The sequence below is a fragment of the Candoia aspera genome, chromosome 1, assembly GCF_035149785.1.
Source record: "Candoia aspera isolate rCanAsp1 chromosome 1, rCanAsp1.hap2, whole genome shotgun sequence".
Lineage (NCBI taxonomy): Eukaryota > Metazoa > Chordata > Lepidosauria > Squamata > Boidae > Candoia > Candoia aspera.
The window spans coordinates 104,820,578-104,839,951 of record NC_086153.1 but is presented as its reverse complement, the minus strand read 5'-3'; the positions used below and the strand labels follow the sequence as shown (position 1 = coordinate 104,839,951).

Below are 19,374 nucleotides of genomic sequence, written 5' to 3'. Positions count from 1 at the left end.
GTCCAGATAATCTGCTTCATCCAGGGTCCTCTCAAGCTGTTGTGTGACCACCTTCTCAACAACCTTCCCTAAAAAGGAAAGGTTGGATACTGGACAAAAATTGTCCAGTACGGTTGGGTCTAGTGACAGTTTCTTCGGGGGGGGGGGGGAACTACCAGCTCCTTAAGAGGTGGAGGGCCCCTGGCCCCGAGGAAGAATTTACCACCGCCAAAACCCAGCCACACATGACCTCCTGGGAGGTCTTCATGGACCAGGAGGACATGGATCTAATAAATAGCTATCCAAGCTCACAGTCATGAGGACTCTGTCCACTTCATCAGCCCCAACAGGTTCAAACTCCTCCCAGATAAAAGGGCAAGACTGCATCCCAGGCATCTCTACAGGACCTGTACCAAGGTTGGCATCCAACTGGTAGCAATTTTCTCCATCAGAGCTCTACATATTCCTCCAAGTGATCACGTAGGTGAACCTCCAAGTCTCCTCTATCCAAGAGAGCTTGAGACACTCTAAACAAGGTTGCCACACAGTTATCTGTGGATGCAATAAGGGCAGAGAAATACTGACGTTTCACTGCCTTTCCTGCCACAAGGTAGGCCTTAATAGCAGCTCTAACCCATGTTCAGTTGAGTTCACTCTTTGTCAACCTCCAGCAGCATCTAATCCATTTTATCTCCATCAACTCCTCTGTAAGCTACAAGGAATGAAGGGACCTGCAGAAAGAGAGAAGCTGTATGGGCACGATCTGATCCAAAGCCCCTGTTGCCCTTTCATTCCAGGCGCAACCAAGACCTCAGTCAGACCATACAGGAGACCATCAGGAACCCTCCAGCTCTCTATGGAACCCATCAAGGTGCATCAGTTACTGGGCGCCAACTGTTTGAATAGATCCCTCCTCCCTACTCTGGGGGGCAGCCCCAGAGAATCTCATGGTTACCAGGGAATGATCTGACCGTGACAGGAAAGCCACAGTCAGCTCCCCCAATTCCAGATCACTTTGTGTGATGGAATGTGAAGGTGGCCTTGGAAGATGGGGGAAGAGATGCCACTTAGGGAACGATCAGATAAAAGAGAAAGAAGTCTGAAACCGAGTAACGGCCAAAGAAAGAAACTTAGAAAGGGCCCACCCTAATTACTCTGGCAGTAAATAGGTAGGGTGGGAGATTTGTACTTTCAGACTTGCAAGATTGTGTTAATGTAGCCTTACGATAAAGTAGAATTAGTTCATCTCGTCGTGTTTCCTGTTTGGTTTACCTGAGAGGGCTGACAGATTGCCATTGCAACAAGAAAACCAGATCAGGTGTGTGACCACTGTCACGTGTTGGGCTCTGGACGACCTGGGATAGGCCCATGGCTATCATGAACTCCCAAGCAACCTGAGACCCCAGGCAGGGGATTACTTCATTTCAAGTGTCAGGGAAAAAATACAGACAGCCCCTGATTTATATCACCATTCTATTCATGGACCCCTTGTGCAAATCAAATTTTGCACAGGTCTATAGTCTTCTGCATATGATCTAACAGGGCAGATGGCTTTCTGTACACGCATGAACATCAGCCACCATGTTTGCATATGTGCAAAATGCTGGCTGGCTTTTCATTCATGTGCAAACATTGCAGCTCCTTTAAGTCATGCTCCTTCTATAAAGATGAACTCATATAAGTTGTATCCTGCATAACATGGAGACCACCTGTATTCAGTAAATTACAGCTCAAGATAATCTATTGAGTTGAAAGCTAGAGCTTACTTCTTCCTCTTCTTCTTCTTCTTCTTCATCTCCCTCCTCCTCTTCTTCTGCCAGTGCCTCTGCTTCAGCCTGCAAATCATCTTGTTCTTCATCTTCATCTTCAGGACTAAATTCCCAGCCATGATATTTAAAAGGTTCTGTCAGAGATAGTCAGTTTAGAGGCTTTTTTTAAAACATGCATGACCAGAGATACAACATGAATATGCATAGAATTCTATATGATATTGAAATTCTTCAAACTACAGATCGATCAGAAATATGAAAAAACAACATAATTAAAAATATATTTTGTGATGTCATAAGTCCCACGCTTTGTCAGGTATGTAAGGGACAGACTTTCATCAATTGTCACCCCCACCCCTTGCATTCCCATGGATACTTACGCTTGTACATTAGGTGTCAACCTTTGTAGCATATGAGGCCTTAGATCTAAATAAAGAGCTCACAGAAGTATATTCATATATTCAGGGAATGAAATAATAAACTGTGTCCCTGTATTAGATTAACTGTATCATGAACCTTCATCTAATACAGGCACACCGTTTATCTATTTAGTGCAGAATAGAAGGAGTGCTGATATTTTCTATTTATCATCATGATAAATCATGAACGATCTGAACCAGAACCTCCCACTGAAAAATCACCGCCCTAATTCAGTATGTGTAGCAATGAACTGATTCCCTCTGCCCCTCCCAGCAGCATCCCATATTTCCTATGTACTGTATACCAATATGTAAGACAAATATGTAATTTGTTGCCATAAGGTATTGCAATACCTAGTAGCTCTGATAACTTTAAACATTCAGGGAGATGGATCTATCAATAACTCTGATTCCTGACATTTAAAACATAATAGTAATAATAATAATAATAATTTATTAAACTTGTATGCCACTCAACTATTGCACAATTTAGGATCAGACTAAAGAGATTAGGGAAGACCCACAGATCAGCTAGATATGAGCTCACTAATATTCCTAAGGATAATAATAGAGGTTAAGATGCTGAACTTGGATTGAGAAGGCCCAGCTTCCAGTCCTCACTCAACCACAGAGCTCACACTCTGGGCCAGTCACCCGCTTTCACTCCAACCTATTGTTGGATCCAGAAGGCCCTTATCCCTATATTTTCAATGTAGCCATTTTCTGGGAGATCCTTGGGGAAAAAATAGAAGCTGCCAATAGGTATCTAGAAGATGCCATTTTTATTTTCCTCACAGCCCCTAATTAACTATCAAAGATATCTTGGGGAGAAATGATGGATCTCAACCCCAGCTTTTAAAGCATTGTGGGATCTTACTATATTCATACATTGACATTAAGGCACATATGGAATTATAATGGGAGAAATATATATATGTGTGTATGTATGTATGTATGTAACCTAAGAGACAGCTTTATACATGGACTTCACCAGATGGACAACACCGAAATCAAAATGACTACATCCTTTGCAGCCAAAGGTGGTGGACATCTATACGGTCGGTAAAAACAAGACCTGGAGCTGACTGTAGTTCAGATCACGAACTTCTACTTGCACAATTTAGGATCAGTCTAAAGAGATTAGGGAAGACCCACAGATCAGCTAAATATGAGCTCACTAATATTCCTAAGGAATATGCAGTGGAGGTGAGGAATCGATTTAAGGGACTGGACTTAGTAGATAGGGTCCCGGAAGAACTATGGACAGAAGTTCACAACATTGTTCAGGGGGCGGCAACAAAATACATCGCAAAGAGAGAGAAAACCAAGAAGGCAAACTGGCTGTCTGCTGAGACACTAGAAGTAGCCCAAGAAAGAAGGAAAGCAAAAGGCAACAGTGATAGGGGGAGATATGCCCAATTACATGCAAAATTCCAGAGGTTAGCCAGAAGAGATGAGGAATTATTTTTAAACAAGCAATGCGCGGAAGTGGAAGAAGACAATAGAATAGGAAGGACAAGAGACCTCTTCCAGAAAATTAGAAACATCGGGGGTAAATTCCAGGCAAAAATGGGCATGATCAAAAACAAAGATGGCAAGGACCTAACAGAAGAAGAAGAGATCAAGAAAAGGTGGCAAGAATATACGGAAGACCTGTATAGGAAGGATAACAATATCAGGGACAGCTTTGACGGTGTGGTCAGTGAGCTAGAGCCAGACATCCTGAAGAGTGAGGTTGAATGGGCTTTAAGAAGCATTGCTAACAACAAGGCAGCAGGAAACGACGGTATCCCAGCTGAATTGTTCAAAATCTTGCGAGATGATGCTGTCAAGGTAATGCATGCCATATGCCAGCAAATTTGGAAAACACAAGAATGGCCATCAGATTGGAAAAAATCAACTTATATCCCCATACCAAAAAAGGGAAACACTAAAGAATGTTCAGACTATTGAACAGTGGCACTCATTTCACATGCCAGTAAGGTAATGCTCAAGATCCTGCAAGGTAGACTTCAGCAATTCATGGAGCGAGAATTGCCAGATGTACAAGCTGGGTTTAGAAAAGGCAGAGGAACTAGGGACCAAATGGCCAATATCCGCTGAATAATGGAAAAAGCCAGGGAGTTTCAGAAAAACATCTATTTTTGTTTTATTGACTACTCTAAAGCCTTTGACTGTGTGGACCATAACAAACTGTGGCAAGTTCTTAGTGGTACGGGGATACCAACTCATCTTGTCTGCCTCCTGAGGAATATGTATAACAACCAAGTAGCAACGGTAAGAACAGACCACGGAACAACGGACTGGTTTAAGATTGGGAAAGGAGTACGGCAGGGCTGTATACTCTCACCCTCCCTATTCAACTTGTATGCAGAACACATCATGCAACATGCTGGGCTTGAGGAATCCAAGGCTGGAGTTTAAATCGCTGGAAGAAACATTAACAATCTCAGATATGCAGATGATACCACTTTGATGGCTGAAAGCGAAGAGGAACTGAGGAGCCTTATGATGAAGGTGGAAGAAGAAAGTGCAAAAGCTGGCTTGCAGCTAAACCTCAAAAAAACCAAGATTATGGCAACCAGCTTGATTGATAACTGGCAAATAGAAGGAGAAAACGTAGAAGCAGTGAAAGACTTTGTATTTCTAGGTGTGAAGATTACTGCAGATGCTGACTGCAGTCAGGAAATCAGAAGACGCTTAATCCTTGGGAGAAGAGCAATGACAAACCTCGATAAAATAGTTAAGAGCAGAGACCTCACACTGACAACAAAGGTCCGTATAGTTAAAGCAATGGTATTCCCAGTAGTAACATATGGCTGCGAGCTGGACTATAAGGAAGGCTGAGTGAAGGAAAATAGATGCTTTTGAACTGTGGTGTTGGACGAAAATTCTGAGAGTGCCTTGGACTGCAAGAAGATCAAACCAGTCCATACTCTAGGAAATAAAGCCAGACTGCTTACTTGAGGGAATGATATTAAAGGCAAAACTGAAATACTTTGGCCACATAATGAGAAGACAGGAGAAGAAGATGATGCTAGGGAAAGTGGAGGGCAAAAGGAAGAGGGGCCGACCAAGGGCAAGATGGATAGATGATATTCTAGAGGTGATGGACCCATCCCTGGGGGAGTTGATGACCGACAGGAAGCTCTGGCGTGGGCCGGTCCATGAAGTCACGAAGAGTCGGAAGCGACTGAAGGAATAAACAACAACAATGCCACTCAACTCTGGGCATCTCACAACATTCAAACAAATAAATTACAATGATATCAATAAAACATAAAAAATAAAGATAAACTATCTTTATGGCAAACATGATGAAGCAAGGAGTTTCACTCTCCCTCAACAAAGGCCTGGGTGAAGAGCCAAGTCTTCATGGTTCTTCTAAACAATAGCAGAGTGGGGACCATCCGGATCTCAGGGTAACCTCATTCCAGAAGGCAAGCACTACTATAAAGAAGGCACACTTCCGGGGTCCTGAGAGATAACACTGTTTAATCAAAGCCAGAGTGCACCAACCCTGCAGAATTGAATTGGCTGGGCAGATGTTATGCGAGACAGGCGGTCCCTCAATTAACCAGGCTCTATGCCATGTAGGGCTTTATAGGTAACAAACAGCATCTTGAATCATACCCAGAAGCAAACTGGCAACTAATGCAGCTTGTGAAGCAGAGGTGTTACATGGGCATACTGAGGCATGCCCACTACCACTTGCACCACTGCATTCTGGACCTTCAAGGTGGTCTTCAAGGGCAGCTCCACGTAGAAAGCATTGCAGTAGTCAAGCCACAAGGTGCCTAGGGCATGAGTGACTTGTCTGAAGGGCCCCCCAGGAAAGGGTGCAATTGATGGACCAGATGGAGTTGTGCAAAGGCTTTCCTGGCCACAGCTCTTCAAGCAGGAGCTGCAAGTCCATATTCATATTCACAGGCAGTACCTGATCCTAAGACACAAATCAGCAGGAAAAGCTATCATATTTGAAAACTAGATCCCCCTCCCTCCCTTCATTCTCTTCAAATAGACTATTTCCCAGAAGAAAAAATAAGTCCTGTTTTGTTCACTTATCTCTAGATGAACCCACACAGCTTGATCAACCTTTCCTTCAATTTCAGAATAAGCTGGCAGGAGCAGTTTTCTATTTCCTTCTATTCTCCTGCAGGCAGTCCAATTTTTTTAAAGTTTAAAAAATGTTCTAGTTTAATACATGAGTAAAAGCAGTCATGTTGACTATGCAAGAGAATGTATTCATATTAAAACAGCCTCTTTATTAAATCAACTAAAGTTTTATAGAATTTTTAATATTAATTTCAGAATGATTTCTGTTGCTGTTATTGCTTATTTTCCAAGTAGTAGAAACATGTGTACATACAGTTCCATGTTGGCAGCAATTTAAGATGTTCTTTGCCTCTTCAGAAGTAGCTCATAATTTATACAAGCCTGCTTTAACCAACTGCATTTATAATTTGAAGAAACTATAAAAAAAACAAAGCCAAAACCCACCCCAAATCTCCTGAGGAAGAAATAATTTTTAAAGAACTGTGAACTTGAACTACTTACGTTCCATAGCTCGCACACACTTATTAAACAGCATTTCTGGAGTCTGCCCATCAATCTCCAATTCAGTAATCAGGACCAAAGGTGAATCTGCAATATGTGGCTCTAATTTTTGCCAGTTATTCTGGAATTGGTTGAGCTTGTTCCTTAATGGCTCTATTTCTACTACATCTGGAAAACCATCTTCATGATACTCAGGTACCTTGACTCCTGAACAAATCAAGCTGCATTTTAGGAAACAACTTAATAATGTAATAACTATAAGATGCCCTCTTATGTGTACTGGCATTACTTTCTTTTTGATTCTCTGGCCAGTTCTTATGGAGCCAAAATAGCCTCAGAAGAAGGAGGACCAACAAACTAAATAGAGCTGGGAGAACTACAGAAGTTCAAAAATTTGAGGTATGGGGAGGGGGCGCAAGATATACCTAACAAGAGAATCTCCTCTAACAGCCCAATGAGGAATAGATGTGCTAATGAACCTATTGAGGGAAAAATGAAAAACTGGGTGGAAGAAAAATGCAGTATTCTGGGGAGGACATAATTGCAACACTAAACAGGGCAGTGAACACAACAAAAAATTGTTTCAACTATACATTTTTTAAAGAAAAAGTTGAAATGATTCAGTATACGTTCATTGTGGGTTATTCAACATACAGACAATTACAGAGACCATAGTTTGGCGGGATGAGTGACCCAGTCAACCTCTAACCTAGTTGAGATGCAATACTTTTCAGGTGTTCATGTCGTGATTCAGATTTTTCTTCAGTTTCAAGGGGTTCCATTGATTCTGTGGGGATCAGCAGAGAATCATTATTACTTACTTTTGCATAGTTTATAGAAAATGTTAAGAGCTTTCAAAATATTTAGGAAATCAGCAGTTTTGATCTTGAGTCCAGATTTTCACTTTGTAGACTTTCCTTCTGAAAGTTTACCAAACTGAGCCAGTAAAAAGAGGTTTTCTTTAAAGAACTAACAAAAATATTAATTAGATGGTGATAAAGAATAAAATGTGAATGATATTTAATAAAGAAGATAACGAAGATGATGACAGACTTATAAGGCCATCAATCAGAGACTCAAGGCAGCTTACATTGCAAACAACAATCAAAATGCAAAATGTTACAGAACAAATGTAGTTGTCTCCTATGATGAAATATTACTGACATATAAAATCTAACCTGTCTTAGATTCTTCATGTTCTTTGGAGTCCATTGACAACTGTGCTTCATCACCCTGATCTACAGTCTGCACTGTCTCTGTACCTAGATACATAAACACACTGAGATTTACTACTAAACGGATTTCCGCTGATCCATATAATCATGGTTAAGCTAAAAAATATGCTAAGAAACTGTAAAGTGATAGAGAACAGAGGATTATTAGAATAGCCCTATTCAATAAAAGTTAATGAAAAGTGTACAAATAAAGGAGATGGGCTATATGTAGAGGCAGGCACTTTACATGTGATGTGTAATTGCTGTGATGCAAATCCCACTTGAACTTCAATAGCTGGTTACAGAAGGAGATAAACCAGCCTTCACAGTCTGTCTGTTTACTATTTAATGAGAAAATTAACTATGAGAAATTGTATTCTTTAGGATGGCTACTGTTAGACCTTGGAACATAGCCCCAGAGCTGGTTTTAGCTCTTCAAAAGCCTTGGAAGTATCCCCAGAGGTTCCATAAATTGTCACCAAATTATAATTTGAAATGTGAATAAAGAGAGAAGTTATTAATACATCACTGGATCATATGTATATATATCATAGTATTTGCAATATTTAATTTCTGTGAAATTTAAATTGCATCCTTGTCATCATTCTGCTCAATACACACTTAAGTCACGTCCTTGGGATGTATAGTTTACAGGCCAAAAGTGACTCTCAGCATGGAGCAACTTGTGCAATAATGTCTTAGATGTTAGTTGGCTAGTGTGGTTCAAATGGTATCTTAGTTCAGTCAGTGCAGAGTATGCCTATTGAAATAGGGGTGTCTCCACATGCAGGATTATACTGCAAGAATGTTTGAACAGACGGCAACATACTATTTGTAGAAAGGGTATTGTCAAAGACATTGGAAAAAGAAGACATGGTAAGATAAATACTTTGCTCCCTCAGCTTTTCCATAGCAAAGTTACAGCCACAGCAATGTAATAAAACAACTTGATGTTTGTTAGAGGAAAAAAGATAATCAGCATGTCACAGATATCTAACCGCTGGATGTTTCTTTCTGTTTAGATCCAGCAGTATCAGGTTTTACTGTTTGGCTTGTTTCAGTCCCAGAATGAATTTTTGCCTGCGATTCAGATACAAAGCTGCCCTCCAGAAACTCCATAGATTCTGTAAATATGAGAAAAATATATTTATGGAAACATTTACAAAGCAATTTTGGAATCCTAGGTGGGACTCTACTGTACTATAAACAATATAAAGACTTTAGAAATTCATCAGACAACCCAAAATTAGCTCCCAGTTTAAGCTTCAGAAAAGCATATAATGGAATCAGAGAAGAATACTAAAATTATAAATAAAGCCAGAGTGCTAGATTCCAGAGTTTACAGTGAAAAGGAATACTTGAGTATTATGAAATATCAACAAGATGTCATCCATTTTCAGAATTTGGAATAATTGCTTGGAATAGCCATTAGAAATAGAGCCTGTTTAGTGATGGCCTCATATCTATGGACTTTATTTCCTGAGATTGCTATTAGGCCCTTGCCCAAGCCATTCATTTGCTTCATTTAGGTTTCCCCTAATGCCTTTATGATGGGCATCAGCTGCCTTCCAGTTCAGTTTTTATGTTTTGGCAAGTCCTACTCTACTGTGTGAGTAGAGTAGGCATGATGAGTGGTAGGTGCAGGGTCAGGCTCCAGACTTAAATTCTTCCATTGTTACTAGTACCTGTAAGTTCAACCATATGATTAGTATGCACAGAATTAACTTTGCTGCTGAAATAATTCCAGATTCATTACTGTATTTCTTACCTCCGTCTTCAGCAAATTCCTGAGCTTGCAGTTGTAGCATTTCTTGCAGTTCTCTTCTGTAATTAGAAGTTTGCACAATCAAATGATAATACAACATGATTGAAAATGAACTGCGATCTTGCTGAATATACATTATTCTAGAAAGCACTGTTTCATATTGTTCTGCCCATAGTCAATTTAACAGGTTATACACATTTCTGTAAAAAATAATAATAAAAAATAAGTATAAACTGGGTTTATATATAAATCTTAGTATTAGTTTACTCTCTGTAAAGGTAAGTCATGGCATAAAAGAACACAAGGTTTTTTTATCCAGAACAATCTTCATTGTAGTGTTTTAATTAAATCTCTCTCTCCCCCCTTTCCAAATACTTACTTCGTTTCTTCTTCCTCCTGTTTCTTTTTTAAAGCATCATCTATTAGCCTTTCTATAATCTTAGCATCAACTTCTTCTTTATGTGCTTGGTACATTCTGTGTATTACCAGTTGTCCTGCAATATAATTGAAAATAATTCAGTAGAAAAGGGCTGTGTACCACATCTCAGAAATCGTACAACTTTTGAAAAAGAGATGATGTTGATGCCAGTAATAACGCTGCATTGCATTAGACAGCTTTTTTAGGCAACTGCTTTTAATTTTTTTAAGATACCAATTGTTTTTCAATAGCTGAGTAAATTTAGTTAAGCAGCCAAGGGAAATAAATAACATATGCCTTTTTGTGCCTTACTTTAATGAATGGATGCATTAATCAAGGAGTTAAACTGGTGGTAAAATATTAGGATACAGTAATGGTAGGACTAATGTGTTAATTCTCTATGTGCAGTTCCTCTCTATATTAGTTGCAAGCTGAAACTGAAAAATTCCTAAAGCTGGGATACAATCTCTAGCTGTGCTCAGGCTTCGACTCCCCTAATTTCTGATTGGCCATACTGGATGAGGCTGATAGGGGTTGGAATTCAACCACAGCATCCATACTTTTAGAGTTTGTATTCTACAGCTGGGAGAAAAGACATGTTGAAAACTTACCACTTCAGCTATGATGATTGTTCCCTAAGTGACATTCATTGATATCTATTCATTTCTAAATATTCACTAACCATTTAGTTCAACATTCTTCAAATAAATCACAATATCAGGTAGGAGTCCTTTCTCTGCCAAAGCATTCCAGTGATCTGTTAATGGAGGAAAATTATCTACTACCCATCCTCCTTTACGTGCAGCTCCAGGATATCTGTCTGGATTTGTTTTATGCAGCTGAAATAAAAGAGTGCAATTAGCATATTAAAGGGTTGAACATTCAGCATTGTTTAGAATAAAGATACATTTTGAGTTCAGTTAATTGGCTTGCATGAATTTTTCCTCAGCAATCAAATTTTCATCAGCTACTATAACAAGCTCATTCATTATAAAGTACAGCATGCCAGAGAAAGATAGGCAGTGGCAAAGTTATGACAATCTGCACTTGCTAGACCAGACCCTTTTTAAAAAGTCTTTCTTTGTTCAGTCTCTTAGATATAATTCAGATGAAACAATTATCAAATTGTAGCCCTATGTCTTCCATGTGACTGTCCTAAGGAAGCTTTTAGTGTTTGTGGGCCTTTCATTAAACCACTTTGCAAATCCTCCCCCTGCTATTTTTTTGGCTTCCTGATTATTAAAACTGGAACATTTAAATAAATGGCCTTTTAATTTCTTTTTGAATGATCCTTCTTAATTGACCTAATATTAGGTATTCTTCTTGCACTGGGAAAAGAAGAAGCAGAAACCCAAACTGGGCAATTAACAGTGCAATCCTGTATTAGTTTATTCAGGAATAATCTTTGCCATGTTTATTGAGGTTTATACCCAGGCTACTCTCATCACCACTCCGCCTATGAGAATTACTCCAAAGCAATAAAATAGATATGGCTTGCAACCACAAATGTTTTAATTAATAAAAATATAATATTTACTGAATAGAACTCATTTGCAAATAAAGAAGACGCAGAAAAGCATTGCTAAATAATACAGTATCATGTTGAATACTGCATGGAACACTGTATGAGCCATATGTTCAGTATTTGGAATACTCAAAACATGGGTATTTCATCCTCCCTGCCAACAGTGCTTTTATGAGCTGCAAAAGGTATGCATGTAGACCTATAAAATCCACATAGGTTTTCTCCCTGTGGCCAATTGTGTGTTAAGGGAGCCAATTTCATCAGCATGACATTTGGAGACCAGCATAACTGGAAACACTTGAATGAAAATTACAATCATTTCAAGAAATGCTGCAAAGGAAAAGCAGATTTCACAGAGATCTTATACTAGAAAGTAGAGTTCTTATACTAGAAAGTAGACAATGAAATGCATCATATTTACCAGACATTGCAACCTTTTTTGTGAGAGGTTGATGTTCAGAATTCTTAGAAAAGTCAAAACAATATTTTGAATAGCAACATTCTACTATATCAGCCAAAAAAACCCCACCCCTTTACCTGTAAGACAAGAACATCACCAAATCTAAAATGTCTTTGGGAGATATAATATATAATCCATAAAATGAGAGAGGAACATTATGAAAAAGAGTAATGGGGAACAAAAAAATGCTAAAAGAACTTTTAAAGGATGTTCTCAGACTATGAGAAAGCATTAGCTTGGGACATCTCAACAGCTCTACTTTTAATGGTATATCCCAGATTCATAGTTTGTGTGCCACACTGGAAATTATTCTATGTATGACAATGTTTCTCAACCTTGGCAACTTTAAGAAGTGTGGACTTAAACTCCCATGCTGGCTGGGGAATTTTGGGAGTTGAAGTCCACAAATCTTAAAGTTGCCAAGGTTGAGAAACACTGATGTATGCAAGCACTAGAATTTAGGCTTAAACTAATCCGTGATCTTCCTTGTAACATACCGAATTGTAATATTCCAACTGGTAATGATTTGCATAATTTTAAATAAATAACATGCCAGTTATAAAAAAATCTTTCTATCACAATGCCTTTCATTTGATACTGCTGTTTTTACCTCTTCAATGGTTTCTTCTAATGCTTCCACGTATGCCTCTGGTGGCAGTATTATTGGAGACAGCATTGCAGCTTCTATAGCTTTCTGGACCACTTCTTGGACATCTGGGTGGTCAAGAGGAATCTCTGATTCTGTTTGCGCTATTGAGATGTCTGCTTGTCATGTAGAAAAAAGCCATGCGTAAGTACCCCAAAATGTAGTGAACTGTATATAAAACCCTGTTAATATTACTTTGCTGAAGGGAGGCTTCCGTTAGTGGAGCAGGAGGGTCCTCCTTTCCAAATCTGAAGGATTGGGTGAACCTCTGAATAAATATGGTAGGAGCAGGGAGAAGAGGGAAAGGGAAAATTCCATTGCTTGAGCAAAATTCTACTCACACAATGTTTGATGCTGTTCTATCCGTTTTTTTGGTCAGTTTTGGTCAAAGAACATATTGCAAAATATAGATTTCGTATTAATTTTATAAAGCATAGAAACCTAACTTGTTAGTGAAAGGGAGCCTGGTTCAAAAGAAGAAAATTACCAGTCTGTCTTCTCCTATTACAAAGGTTAAAGAAAAATATTTAGGAAAATATTTAGAAATATTTTACAGAGGATTGCATACTAGTAGCAAAAGGAGGGGCTGGCATTACTTGTCATCATGTTTTTTCAACTTGGAAGGGTAATAAAAATCCTGATCCAGAAAGAGATAAAGAGCTTCATTATGCTGAGAGAAGGGCATCAGTTTGACTCTTCCATTAATTACACAGTGAAAGAGCAGAAGCAGAAAAGGATGGGCTAGTGGTATTTCCTGTGCAAGCACTCCATCAAATCATGCCCAAATCACATAATTAGGTAACTGAGGGTGAAAGATGCTCACCTCCATTGCTCTCAGTATCATATAAATATTTGAAGCAAGTGAGCAAATACCCTATAACCCACTAATAATTATATATTCTACAATTACAGCAAGTAGTACTTCCACTATGAATGTTTATTATTAATGCTACTTACTTCGGGACTTCTGGGGAAGAATGGTGGACTGAAGACGGCTCTGCGAAAAGCAAAAGACAGGGAGCTGACAAGTAGATTGGCTCCTTCGGCTCTCTCCGTATAAAGAGAGGATGCAAGATTGTCCAAGCTGGGCTCCGTACAGTTGCTTCTCATGAGGAAACTGGAAAGCAGCTGTCTCCAGAGGGTGGAAGAATCAGGAGCTGAGGGAATTTGCCATACTTGCTCCAGCCGCAAACGGAGCCTTTTCAGGGGACGCTAAGTTCATACTTCCTTTGCTAACTACTTTCAGAAATTGCCCATTTACTGCTTTAAAGAAGTTAGATACCTTCAAAATGAAGAGGCTGGAAATACACCGGGTGAGTGCCTTCAATACTTAATATAAGAAAATGAAGATGTCTTTTTATGATTTTTAAGAATTTAAAATAAACAGCAAAAAGCAAGAGAAGGTTTTGGCTTTAGAAAGTTTTAAATGGATAAGAAAACATTGGAATATTGTATTTTGAATATTGAGACTTTGTAATTAATTTTAAGAAATAAATGCATTTTCATGGGAAAGAATTTTTTTTTGATATTGGAGACATAACAAGACAAGCAACTTATAATGGCATTTAGAGACATCTTTGAGGAATTGCATCAGGACTTTGAATCAATAAGGTCAGCTATGTTGTGTCTTCTTGGGAACATGCTGTTCCCAGAAGAAGATGTTACAGAAAAAGATATCCAGCCAGCTATACACAAGAACAACTTGAATAAGAGTTTGGATAAGAATTGGTCATCAGACAAAAAAGGAAAAGAAAAACTGGATGAGGCTTTAAAAATTAAGAAGGAAATAAAAATGACAATCCCATAGAGCAATTGGAATAATTTCTTTTTGGTGGACTCACAAAGGAGGCTGTTTAAAGTTTTGAAGAAATTGGAAACAAGGATCAACAATCATCTGAATGGATTAAAGAGCAAGATTGTTTTATGTAAAAAGAAGGAACACAAAGTTGGTTTATTTGACCAAGGTTAAAATGGGATATGTTGCTATTTTGAGAGTTTTTTTTGGATTTGCTGACATCTGGATTGGAAAAATGTTATGTATTGGATTTGTTTATAGTTAACATGGTGTTTAAATCTTTTTCCCTACAGTTACTTTATGTATTCTAATCTGATAGTATTTAAACTGGCTTTGTATTTAAATGTCTTTCCAATTAAAATAAGACATTTTTGTGAGCTTGTTTTCTTTAAAGGAGAAATTATTCCTCTTTGTCATGTTAAACTTTAGTCTTTTGTTTATATTAGAATACTGGGATCTCTTTATGCCTCTTAAATGTGGATTTGCTTATAATTAAGAGCTGAGAGATGGAATGTTTAAATGGGACACCTTGTTATTTGGCATGGTTCCCTTTGGATTTGCTGACATCTGGAATGAAAAAAATGTTGCATAGTGGGTTTGATTACAGTTAATATGATGTTTAAACTTTTCTCCCTAGTTATTTTATGTACCTGATAGCATTTAAATTGGCTTTGTATTTAATTGTCGTTCTACTTAAAGTAAGGGATATTTTTGAGTTTGTTTTCTTTAAAGGAAAAACTCTCCCTTTTTGTCATATTAAACTGTTGTTCACACTAGCATATTGAGACCACTTTAGGCCCTTTAAATGTGGATTTGCCTACTGTAAGAGCTGAGATGTGGAATGTAGTTTTATATATGTTAATTAATGTTATTATTTTAAAGCTCTGTTTGGACTTTTTGCTGATATCTGGATTAGAGAAGATGTTACTTACTCATGAGTTATGGGATGAAGAGTTTTATATTTGTTAATTAGGAGGAGGTGAAGAGATAATGAAATTGTTTGTTTGTTTATCAAATTTGTCACCGCCCATCTCCTCCGACTGGAGGGACTCTGGGCGGTTTACAATATAGAACAATAAATATATAATAAAATTCCAATAAAATACACTCTAAAACAATTTCTCAACTACCAAATATAATAAAATCCAGATGGTTGTGGTCTCATTCAGTCATTATGTAGGAGGGGCACTTCAAGGCACTAGCCAACCCCAAGTATGACTATTCTCCTCCCTGCCCCAAGCCCGGTGGCAGAGCCAGGTCTTCAACTCCCTCCGGAAGGCTAGGAGCGATGGGGCTAATCTCACCTCCGGGGGCAAGATGTTCCAAAGGGCAGGTGCTACTGCAGAGAAGGCCCGCCTCCTGGACCCCGCCAGATGGAATTCTCTTATAGACAGGGTCTGTAGCATGCCCTCTCTGCATGATCAGGTGGGACGGGTTGATGATGTGGGGAAGAGGCGGTCCCTCAGGTAACCCGTTTATACTTGTGATGAGGGTGGGAAGCTTGTCTTTTTTCTTCTTTGCTTTTTTGTACCTTTTTCTTTTTTACTCTTTTTTACTCTGAATCATCTTTTATTATTGTAATCAAAATGCTTAATAAAATTATTATTAAATTTTTAAAAAAAATGCTGCTTACTTCAGCCTTTCAAGGTAGGCCAAGTCCGAAAAGACTCCACAAATCTGAACTGCAGCTCTACTTTGATATAGGCTCTAGTAACAGAATCTTGAAAGCCTGAGTTTTCCCCTCCCACCCTCTTATACTCTAGTGAATTAGGGAAGAGTCAATCTGAGGTTCTTTCTTACACTTTCACCTTTTTCTCAGCTTAATGTATGCTTTTGTTTACATAACCATCATCATCTCTGCCTAATTTCCACATGCTATCAGTAATACCTATTTGTTCTGTACTCTGGGATGGAGATATCTCTACATTTTCCTCTTCTTCTTTTACTATACTCTCTTCTTTTATGACACTGACATCTAGAACAGGTACAGATGAGAAAGAAAAATGCACTGAGTTATGCAGGCAATATTTTTCTGTGTACCCACAGGGTTGGTTCACATAGTACTCTAAATCATAATATGGTTTCTTTGGATTTGCTTAGACTGATGTGTGCATCCAGCCACTAAAAAGAATTTATTTGGATAGACACCAGCACAGCAAGAAATCCTTATGCCAAGAATCTATGTGGTGTAAAACAGGTTACAGTTCTACGTGATGTGCCTCGTGTAATTAGAAACCACACTGATGGATCTTTAAAATTAGATGTGCAAGAGCAAAGCTCAATAATCATTACTGCAGGACATAGGAAGCAGAAGTTTAAGTTTTCTCTTTCTGGCTATGATTTCACTATCTTTTCCCTCCTTTCCCTCCATAAACATATAGCAATTATCGTTTGGAAAAATGAGACTGATTGCCAAACTGGCAAGTGCCCAACTTCAGAGAAGGTTACTCTTTGAGTTGGTAATGAATAGGCAGGCATAGATTGGAAATACACTGGCAAGATTCTTCCAAAGACAGAGAAGTTCTTATAGATGCCAAGTTAAAAAAAAAAAGTATATACTGACAAACGTATTCCTTCCCCCTCCATATCCCTCCCTTGTTCCCCAGTAGCAGCTTGAAACGGTGGTACTTTGGCTAACAGAAGTTTAAGGAACGTTGACTTATACCACAATCCAACATGCAACTACCCAGAAGTAGGTCTCATTGAATTCAGTGGAATTTAATCCTAGAGAATTGGAATAGGATTGAAGACTTATACCTGGTTGCCTGAACCAGCTGGGCATAATCATGAAGACTTAAATACAGTACAGCATATGTAACTGCATCCTCAGATGCACGAATATCAGATCTGCTTTCAAATTCCACGTAGAATAAAAATAATTTGTCTATTATCTATTACATCTTATTAACTGTTACTTTATGATTTTTCGTAATAATGACTATCCTCCTTTGGTATAAGCTGAAATAATTTAAGACTAATAAATAAAACCTTGCACATGGTCTTCCTCTTCTTCTTTCATATACTGAAGGAAAAGACTGGGCAAGTGAGCAACCACTTTACCTGTAGTTCGTTTAAATTTCAGTTAAGCGAGAAGAAACCAAACATAGTTTCAGGACTTGGAAGATTTTAATAACCCCCTGGGCTTTAGCATCACAGGGAACTATGGAATCAATAAAAGTGGAAACAAAAGCTTCCACTCTTTACCTTATTTGCATAAAACAAAGGAAAGGAAAGGAAAGGAAAGGAATTGTGATAGCCTGAACTTTGCTGCTGTTGCTTCATATAGCAGTAAACTATGGTCTCCCATTATTTTTGAATTAGACCAGTGTATCATTCGTTACAAGGCTGTATAATTTCAGCTTTCAGGGTTGGGAACATACAGATTTGAATGATTCCACTTACAAAAACTAGACACACAAATAATGCTTCTGTATCATAAAAAAGATTCTAGCCTGTTTGTTTGATCAGTTCATTTTGAATATGCAGGCAGGTTCTTTTACAAAAGAAAATATTCACCTTCCCCCCACCAAGTTTAACATAGTCCAGCAATGGAGAAATTGTACCAGGCTTATATCCATATCAAAACAAAATGTATCAAAAGTCTTCTGACAACCTAAATAAGTGGATTCCAAGGACAGGGCTTACTTCACTATGCAGGGAGGGCTCTGCAGGTATGTCCTATTCTTCTATAGAAAGTCTGACAAACCAAATCCTTAGATTACCTTTTTGGCTACCAAATGTTGATTCACTAGGCAGAACTGAACTTCTCTCATCTGTGTGAACACTCTCTTCATAGTTTTCCAGTTCCCTGTCACCTAAATCTTGGGCAAAAAGTAGAGCTATAAAAGATAATTAACATAATTAAGATGAAGAATTTCTATTAAAAAAAAAGTTTCAGGCAATCTCAGAAGGTCTTAACAAACACAACAGGCACAACACAATGGGCGTTTAACAGACTACATTTTTAATTGATGTTATATGTAACATGCATCTGCATAACAAACTTGTCTTCCACACCCCCACCTCACCCCAATTTAAATCCAGCCACTCTTTGCATCTGATGACATGAGCTGCAGCTCATGAAATCTTATGCTTTTTAATAAAATCTGTTGGTTGGAAAATGTGCTAACAGACACTTTTTGACTCTTTTGCTAGTTGAGATTGCAATTGTTTTAGCTGCTGAAACAATAGCAAGGAAATGTCCACCATTTGGGAGTGATATAACCCTGTGTGGAGATGTCCCCGGTCTAGTCAGTTCATGAAGCTACAACTTTTCACCCTAGCCTTACAAGATCCCTGCTCAATCTCTCCTCTAAAGGAAGATTAGTGAAGATTGTTTTTGGTTCCAACAGAAGAGAATATATGTAGAAGAGAATATATGTAGAGTAGGATTGTTTTTGGGTTTAGCTAACATTCATCTGCCACTAGGTAAGGACATGTAGCAGAATAAAACTGGTTGGCAGAAAAACTGAGCTAGAAGTTGTTTGGCAATAAAAATGTATAGTTGGATGGATGGATGCATGTATGTTTATACAGCCAAGCTCCAGAAACAACTCCTGGTGGTTTGCATATAAAAAACATTAATCAAGATTAAAAACATAAAACTAGAATAAAGAACCAGCTCAAAAATAGATTTTTTTCTCAAAAATAGAATTATATAAATAATATTGTACTAAAATAATATCCTGTATTAAAACTGAGAAGATGGAATAATAGAAGATGAATAATAGTCTATATGGCTAGATTTAATGATATGTTGAAGGATTGAGCTAGTTTTATATGAATAGTTTATGGGTATATCTCTAGTGACGACTGGGGAACGCAGTG

At 38.2% G+C, this 19,374-nt stretch overlaps 1 protein-coding gene across 1 annotated transcript in view; it reads right to left on the bottom strand.

Annotated features, from left to right (window-relative positions):
• The window catches only part of AK9 (adenylate kinase 9), an 88,822-nt gene that overhangs the window by 49,273 nt on the left and 20,175 nt on the right, over positions 1-19,374 (bottom strand). The window contains exons 13-20 of the mRNA XM_063296485.1: positions 18,270-18,386; positions 12,717-12,868; positions 10,804-10,960; positions 10,083-10,197; positions 9,707-9,762; positions 7,903-7,986; positions 6,725-6,931; positions 1,746-1,882 (exon numbers count right to left, since the gene is read on the bottom strand). Of these exons, the coding sequence (XP_063152555.1) occupies positions 1,746-1,882; positions 6,725-6,931; positions 7,903-7,986; positions 9,707-9,762; positions 10,083-10,197; positions 10,804-10,960; positions 12,717-12,868; positions 18,270-18,386 (1,025 nt within the window). The remainder of the gene's footprint in view (positions 1-1,745; positions 1,883-6,724; positions 6,932-7,902; positions 7,987-9,706; positions 9,763-10,082; positions 10,198-10,803; positions 10,961-12,716; positions 12,869-18,269; positions 18,387-19,374) is intronic.